General features: G+C 50.4%; 1 protein-coding gene across 5 annotated transcripts in view; it reads left to right on the forward strand.

Annotated features, from left to right (window-relative positions):
* ATXN2 (ataxin 2) overlaps positions 1-8,155 on the forward strand; it is an 86,603-nt gene extending 78,448 nt beyond the window's left edge. For 4 of the 5 annotated variants that reach the window (XM_040986997.1, XM_040986994.1, XM_040986993.1 and 1 more), the window contains 4 exons: positions 3,368-3,513; positions 4,511-4,738; positions 6,607-6,775; positions 7,559-8,155. In XM_040986997.1, the coding sequence (XP_040842931.1) occupies positions 3,368-3,513; positions 4,511-4,738; positions 6,607-6,775; positions 7,559-7,587 (572 nt within the window). In that variant the 3' untranslated portion in view covers positions 7,588-8,155. The remainder of the gene's footprint in view (positions 1-3,367; positions 3,514-4,510; positions 4,739-6,606; positions 6,776-7,558) is intronic. The other variant, XM_040986996.1, reaches the window with a different exon arrangement.
* The last annotated feature ends 246 nt before the right edge of the window (positions 8,156-8,401 follow it).

Raw genomic sequence — 8,401 nt, forward strand, 5'->3', positions numbered from 1 at the left:
AAAAATAAGCTGATAACATACATGTGATTTATTTGGTGCTAGGAAATGTTAACAAATTTAATCCTTTGAGAGATGCTCTTTAAAAAAAGCAGTCTTGCTGTGTGGATGCACTGTGACTGGAGTGTGCACAGGTAGTGTCCGTCATTTATCTTACGCCAAGCGGGTCAGTCTGAGTCATCCTCACCATCTCACCGTCACTGTTCATCATCGAAGCATTAACTGCCTTGTTCCTACTTCCCTACAAGGGTGTGGTACGGGAAAAGAAACTAACAGTTGGAGTTGTTTGTGGCTTAAGGTGCTGCTATGTTTTCCCCTCTGCTAAGTCATCTCATCATGATTTGTTCATGTTGCTTTCATTGCCATTTTAGAGTTTTCAGCTTTTATTGTTCCTTTACCTTTTCCTGAATTTAAGATCACGTTTGAAAACTGGATGATTTTTCTTTTATTGCATTTAGGAGTTCAGCAGTGCTGGCAATTTCTCATGACTTGTGCATCCAAGGTCAAAATGATAAAATCTAGTAGCATATTAAACATGTAGCTTATGAACTGAATTTGTTTAAGAACATGGCTTCGAAAACTGTTAATTAGACTATGGCTAGTGCTATAATGATTTGATGAATCATGTATATAATTGTAAATTTTTCTGTCCAGAAAGCAGTTGAATGGGAATGGGTGGGTAATCTTGTAAGCCAGGTCTGCCCACATAGCAATATTTGAGTAGCCAGAAGATTTCATGAAAGCTGCTTTAGCTTTATGACTAGTTTAACTGATAGATTACTAAACCAGAATTCCAAAGAAAATCCACTTGACTTTTCGGTTCCCTGGAATCTTGAGTTAAATGAGCATTTGTAGCAAATGCAGTTGGATAATGGAGCCCTCAGCTGGGAGCTCGCAGCCTGCCTGGGCGTGGCCGTCCCTGATGCTACCCCTATTGGCTTAACTTCACCAGACTACTTGTTGCATCTCAGTCCTCGGAGCCTTCCCCTGTGTCTTCCCCTTTGCCTCACAAGAGAGCCCTCTTAACTGACGGCCCGAGGAACTAAGCTTTATTCATTTTATTATGAATTTTGAATGTAAAAAATAAATGCCATGTTCTCCATTATTACTCGTTTTTCTATTTGAGGGAGATTTGAGTTCCTGATGTAAGATCTTGTGAGCTAAAAGAACAAAGGAAAATATTTTTAACTAAATCTCTCATTTTTTCCCCTAAATATGCCTTTTAAATTTTCTGTGGCAGGGAAGGGATCAAGGTTTTTGAAAAGAAAGTCAATTTTACTAAGTTTTGGTTCATGGAAATATTTGTTGCTATGCATGCAAATTAGCTAGAGATTGAAACACTGTTTTATAGCTTTTAAATACTGGTAAACTTACGCCAGAGAAATACCTTTCAACAATGCATAGCAGTAATGGTTCAGCTTAATTTTTTGTGCAGACTACAAGAGTTTTATATTTTTCCAAGTGATGAGTATTTTTGAGATTTCGTGAGTATTGCTGTTCTCTATGCATGTATGTAACAATAATGCACTTGGAGTTTAAGTCTTTGTATCAAGAATATATTTTTCTAGAGAATGATTAAAAGTGAAATTTTTCAGTTCTGGATTTCTTGGATAGATATTGTTGAAATACAGATTCAGCCTTCTTGGGTCCTGTACTCTTCTTTCATAAAAACTGGACTCCCTCTGACAGGTTGGGTGTTGCTACAAATAGAACATTGTAAGGAGCTGGCGGGCCAGGCATGCTTCACATGAGCGTGATTCTTGAAGAACAATGGGCTCGCCTTCAAAGTGCATCCTATCTTTGAGACCAAGCTAGTGCAACTTAGAGTAAACAAAAATAAGAGACAGTGTGGGGTGGCCTTTTTAGAAGTTGCTGGGTTAGAAGAAAAGAACCGCTGTCCTGGCTTTGTGGGCCGGAGGTCCCAGAACGGCACGCGGCCGCTCCAGCACAGGTGCTGCTCTGGAGACTGTCCAGAGGATGCGACGCCATCGTTTTTTTGGTTGTTTGTTTATTAAAATAGTTCAGTGTTAACTCTGATGATCCGGATGATTTTCCCGTGTATATTTTAAACTGTAGGTTACTCATGGCCATGGATGCACAGGCCATTCTAGTGCTGGCTCTGTCTTACCCTTGCTCTTGAGAGAGACGGTTGTGGCTGGAGGCATCTTCTTGGGTTGGAGCCTTGACGTCACACTCAGACCCTCTGCATACCATCCCATGACACCGGCTGCCCTAGCCCCCTCTGATGGGGATTCTCAGCGGCATGGCCTCTCTTGACTGCTGGAAGTAAGGTGCCTGACCCAGCAAGTGCTGGCTTCTCATCAGCGCCCCATCCATCCATGCTTGCTGACTTACTGTGTGAGCAATGTGAGGGACTGTTTGGGGATTGTTAATGGTGTGGCTTCGTGTCTACAGGATTTTAGGATTCCATTCCTTGAGAGCAAGCCAGAGTTGTGTCTTGCAAAAGCTGCATCCTCAGAATGCCCTGGTCTCAGCTCCCTGCTGTCCCCGGTCACTGGAAGCAGTGACTACATCTCAGTCAGGGGTGGGGGGTGGTCTCAAATTGCTGTTTTTGAAACTGTGGGCTAATGAATTGTAACTCATTTCCCCATTTTGGGCTAGGCTGTGGTCCATTCCAAGATTCACAAAGAACTGACCTTGGGTTTTTAGATTTAATGGACGTGTTCTAACTTGAACTAACATCACATTTCCTTCAAAGTCACTCAATTTACTAAAATTCTTTCTAAAACTCTGGGGCACTTGGATGGAAGTCCATGTTTCTGTGAAAGTCAGGTCACTTCATCTGCTAGATTTTTTAAAAATTGAAAGTGGGAAATCCTGGAGTCAGGTCTGGGAAATGAACTGAATGTCAGAGCAGCCCCTGGATTGAGAGGCTGTGGTCACGAGGCCCTGATAATAAAGTGCTGACAGTGCCGTTGGCTGAGTAGTCTGAGGCCACAGGTGACAGTGGGCCATCTCCAGGACAGTAGCATGGTGAGGTTAGCCAGATGATGGCTTGAGCTGAAAGGGGGGGGCGGGAGAGAGGAGTGTGTGTGTGTAGGTGTGTGTGTCTTGCATAGCTACTTTGAGTTGTTTCTGCCTGTGTTTTTATGCTGCCTTTTCAGGAAAATCTAGTGACTATTTTTAGAGTGAATTAAAAACTAGATTCTAGTGCTATCTACAGCTATATTATCAGTCAGTTTAATAATGAATCAAATATTTGCCTTACTGTTAAACTTAGTATTTAAAGACAGTGGCGGGGTTAGAGAGCCTGCTGCAGGAGCGGGCAGCGGCTTGGCAATGGCTGTGAGCCTGGTGGTAAAAGGCCATCGTGCCTCCGATGTGCACACTGCTTTTTCTTCCACTCTAGTTTCCACAGGCTCCCTTGCTCAGCAGTACACACACCCTAATGCCACCCTGCACCCACACACTCCGCATCCTCAGCCTTCGGCAACACCCACCGGGCAGCAGCAGAGCCAGCATGGTGGGAGCCATCCGGCGCCCAGTCCTGTCCAGGTAAGGAGCAGCTCGGAGGCCTGTGTGGGCCGGCTTCCTCAGTGCTGGCCAAGGCAGAAGGCATGTCCAGGGCGGGCGAGGGAGGGCTGTTGTCATCACAGGAAGATAGGGGTCAAGAATAAAGTGACTAAGCTCTGCAGACAAACATTTCAGCTGTAACTTGAAGTTCTTAAACAGTTCCTGTCTGCTGGTTCACTCCCATTATGGCCAGGGCTAAGTTGCAGCTGGGAGCCAGGAGCTCTGACCGGGTCGCCTGTGTGGGTGGCAGGAACCTGACGCCTCCCCCATGGCTGCTACCTCCTGTGCTCACTGCCAGGGGCTGGAGCCAGGATCAGGTGCTGGCACCTCAACCAACATTTTTTAAAGAGATTATTTTTCTTGGAAAGGCAGATTTACATAAGGAGAGACAAAAATCTCCCATCTCATGGTTCACTCTCCAAATGGCTACAATGGCTAGAGCTGAGCCAGTCTGAAGGCAAGAGCCAAATCTTCTGTAGGGTACCTCACGCGGTGCAGGGTCCCAAGGCTTTGGGCTGTCCTCTGCTGCTTTCCCAGGCCACAGGCAGGAAGCTGGATGGGAAGTGGAGCAGGGACACAAACTGGCCCCCTAATCCATAATGGGATCCTGGCACTAGGAGGTAAAGGGTTAGCCGGCCCCACCTCAGACATCTTAGCAGCTAGGTCGACTGCTCAGAGTGAACTTTGTGCCCCCCACCCCTGCATCATTAGCTTCTTCAATTACATTGGTTAACTAAAGCAGTTAAAAATTGGTCAGTAGGCAGAAGTTTTGGTTGACCACTGTTTGTTTGGGTTTGTTACTGTCAGACTCAGTCAGGCTTCTGTGTTCCAGAAGATGTCTCTAGACAGGAGGCCCTCCCCCGGCCCGTGCCTGCCGAGGGGTCTCTGCCAAGCCTGCACTCGTGGGGGGCTCACCTCCGTGTGCGACACCCACCGCTGTGCCTTAGAGTGCTCTCAGTTGTTTGCCCTCCCCTTGCAGCACCATCAGCACCAGGCCGCCCAAGCTCTCCACCTGGCCAGTCCGCAGCAGCAGTCAGCCATTTACCACGCGGGGCTCGCGCCCACACCCCCTGCCATAACGCCTGCCTCCAATACGCAGTCGCCACAGAGCAGTTTCCCAGCAGCCCAACAGACTGTCTTCACAATCCACCCTTCTCACGTCCAGCCAGCCTATACCAACCCGCCCCACATGGCCCACGTACCTCAGGTAAACCAGCTTTAAATGCTTCTCTCTCCAGGCCAAATAGATGCTGATGGTTACCAGATAAGCAGCAAAGAGCTACGTGCTCTTTAAGCTAGGAACCCCTATGTGTGACGCTGTTCGCCTGTCTCCCTTCTCCCTCTGGAGTACACGTGGTCTGGCCTTGTGTTCATGTGTTGGTTTTGTGATGGGCTCGGCCTGGAACGTTTCTCACCCGAGACCTTCAGAGTATCTTTGACTTTGGAATGCAACCCAGTCTCCCCTTTCTGTGTCTGCTTTGCTCAGTCTCTCCACAGCTTTATCACTACACGTGTGTACACACATTTCTCGTCTACGCCCACATGCGCATGTGCACACATAGAAACACAGTTGGCAGGGATGGTGGGCTTCCAGACTTGTAGCCCTCTGGTGTCGGTGCTGGTGCGTCAGCTTGGATGTCGCTGTGGTCGCTGAGACTCACGGTCGTGTGCCCTGAGGAGATCCGTGATCCCGATTGGAGCATGTGCTGTACTTCCTGAGGGATTTGACCTTGGCTGTTGGCTTTTGGTGCAGTGCATGGAGCTGGAAGTACTCGGTGTTCTCATTTATCTTGCAGAGTGGCTCTGGAAGGTTTTGGGGCTCAGTGAAGCAGTGTAGGCTCTGCATCTGCTGCTGACAGAGGCCCAACTGGTCTGGACTGAGGCGGAGAGCCTGCCTGGGGAGGATGCACGGGAGGGCCTCGCTGTCCTCGAGGCCTGCCCAGGGCCAGTCAGGCCGGCGGGCATGTATTAGCTGTCACACCAGCTCTTAGGCGGGTCTCAGTGGGACCTGCCTCAAGGAGTCCACTTCCTGTCAGGTAGTGCTAGGGAGGTTTTGGTGAGGGACAGACTAGAGACGCGACGCAGTGCGACGGTATCTCAGGAGGCTGCCTTGTCCCTGGGGGGCCCTTGCCTGCTGAGGGTAGGTCGTGCGGGCGGTGCACTGCAGTTGATGGGCTCCGAGAATGGGCGGGCAGCTGCTTGTGTTCAGTGTGGGCCAGCATGATTTGCAAGAAGGTTTTTGAGAGCTGGGTGTGTCCAGCAGAGGTGTACGTAGGGGTCTAGCAGAGGCTGCTGGCTAAGCAGGCATGTAAACTTGCCTCCAATGGGGTCCTAGCACCTCACGTGTGTGCTGCTGTGCAGAACGAGTGAAGAGGCCAGCATGGAGAACCCCAAGCAGGTCCTGAGCCCGGTGGACAGTGAGGGAGCAGAAGCATCGTTTCCTGCGAGGCTGGCTATGGTCTAGGACAGTGCACAGGGTGCAGGGAGGCAGGGAGCGAGAGCGACTGCAGGCTGATGGAATGACAGGCGCTGGGCTGGCCCAGACCGTGGAGATGACGTCTCCCATGGCGCTGGAGCCCTGACCGTACCCTCCTGCTCCAGACAGCATGTCTCAGAGAGCAGAGCTCCGTCTCCTTTTCCTGCCTTGGGGAAGCAGGCCACAAGCAGAGGGTGAGGGGCCAACCCTGGCATCTCTGCCAGCCCCTGCTTTCCTGGGAGCCCCCACGGATGCCTGGCTCTGAGGCATCATCGTACGTATCTTGTGTCATTTGGCTGAGCAAGCTGTTCTCGGATCAGGAGTCTCCTCTCGTCAGAGATCTCGCCCCACACCTTGGAATCCTGTGCTCAGTTGGTAGCAGCCCACTTGTCAGCCCTGATGTCTCTCCCAGGCTCCTCTAGCCTGGCAGGATCTTCCCTGAAGGTGAGCTAGGGAGTACCCCCCGAGAAGAGAAGGGGGCTGGGCCTGCTGCCTGCCCGCCCTTGTCTGAGAGTGCCAGCCCAGGGGAAGGAACACAGTTGACATGTTGTTTAAGCCGGAGATGTTGCCTGTATGCGTAAAAGAGCTCTCTGTTTCAGGCTCATGTACAGTCAGGAATGGTTCCTTCTCATCCAACTGCCCATGCGCCAATGATGCTAATGACGACACAGCCACCCGGCGGTCCCCAGGCCGCCCTCGCTCAAAGTGCACTACAGCCCATTCCAGTCTCGACAACAGCGCATTTCCCCTATATGACGCACCCTTCAGGTGAGGCGTGTGTGTGCAGGGGCCGCCGGGGCACCCCAAGCATTCTGCTCGCACAGGTGGAGTGGCAGGCAGGGCCAGTGCTTCAGCCTCACATTTGAGAACTAGCCAGAAGCGTCCACATGTGCACAGGAGGGACTGACCACCAGGTCCGTGTGCGGGCCTGAGACTGCCGGGAGCCGAGTCTGTGTGTGTCTTGATGGTGTCCGGGAGTTGGCATGATGAGCCGCAGCATTCTGGGTAGCTGACGCATGCCTAGGACGCAGTTGGCTTTCCTTGTTAGGCAGGCCGGACAGGGCCGTGTTTCCTTCCTGAGTCCTGACAGTTGGACAGTGGGGGGTATTACCATGGCCGACTGGATTGTAGTGATGAGCAAGTGCTGTGTATGGACTGGTTGTGAGTGCAGGGTCCGCTGCAGCCCACGCCCTGACAGAGTGCCCCGGGGTTGTGCTGCAGTACTGGCTGGCCGCCAGGGCCGAAATGGACAGTCTAACTGGTGTTTGGTTAATATTTGGGGAGGGGGCGTGTTCAGGCCTTTTTTCCTTACCCCATGAGCAACTAGTCGTCTGGGAGTCTTATCTGAAGTGGTTTCACGTCTGACTGGCTTGTTTCTATCCACCCCCCCCAGCCCTCCCCCACGTGACACAGGTTGGGAGGGGGACAAATTGAGAGTTAAATTTTGAGTCTCCTAGCTAGCAAAGGAGAGAGGGCAGGCACGTGCTGACACTCGGCTAGCGCAGCGGGCTGCCAGTCTTCTGTTGACATATTCACTTTTCTTTCTTACAGTACAAGCTCACCACCAACAGCAGCTGTAAAGCTGCCCTGGAGGAACCCAAAGGCCAAATCCCCTCCTCCCTTCTACTGCTTCTACCAACTGGAAGCACAGAGAACTAGAAGTTCATTTATTTTGTTTTTAAAAATATATGTTGATTTCTTGTAACATCCAATAGGAATGCTAACAATTCACTTGCAGTGGAGATCCGTGGACCGAGTAGAGGCGCTGTAGGAACTTGTGGGCTGTCCCGTGACCCCATGCGCTATTGCCGAGTCCCGCAAGTGCCCCAGCTCTGCTTGCCGAAACTGGAAGTTATTTATTTTTTAATGGCCCTTGAAAGTCACGAACACATCAGCTAGCAAGAGAAGTAACAAGAGTGATTCTTGCTGCTATTACTGCTTTAAAACAAAATCAAGACTTGGAATACCCTTTTACTAACCTTGACAAAAGGTTTCAGTAAATTCTTACCGTCAAACTGACGGATTATTTATAAAATCAAGTTTGATGAGGTGATCACTGTCTCAGTGGTTCAACTTTTAAGTTTACTTTGTAGATAATATAAAATAAAAACTTAAAAAAAAATTTAAAAATAAAAAAAGTTTTAAAAACTGATACCCAGTCAGTGTGCGTCTGTGTGAGCCAGCCGTGGTGCAGCGCTCCGGCGGCCAGCGCGGCCTGGCGGGGCACTGCTCCATGACTTCTCTTCACCTTTAGTTCTGGTCCCAGGTCTCTCTAGAGAAAGACAAGACCGGGACAGCCCTGTGGCGGAGTCTGCAGCAGGAAGAGGCTGGCCCGAGCTGGGCCGCACCGCAAGGCGGCATCCTCACGGCCCGGAGCACCGCGGTGGGTGGTGG

This window comes from Ochotona curzoniae, unplaced genomic scaffold, assembly GCF_017591425.1.
Source record: "Ochotona curzoniae isolate NIBS_2020 unplaced genomic scaffold, NIBS_Ocur_1.0 contig_46, whole genome shotgun sequence".
Taxonomy (NCBI): Eukaryota; Metazoa; Chordata; class Mammalia; order Lagomorpha; family Ochotonidae; genus Ochotona; species Ochotona curzoniae.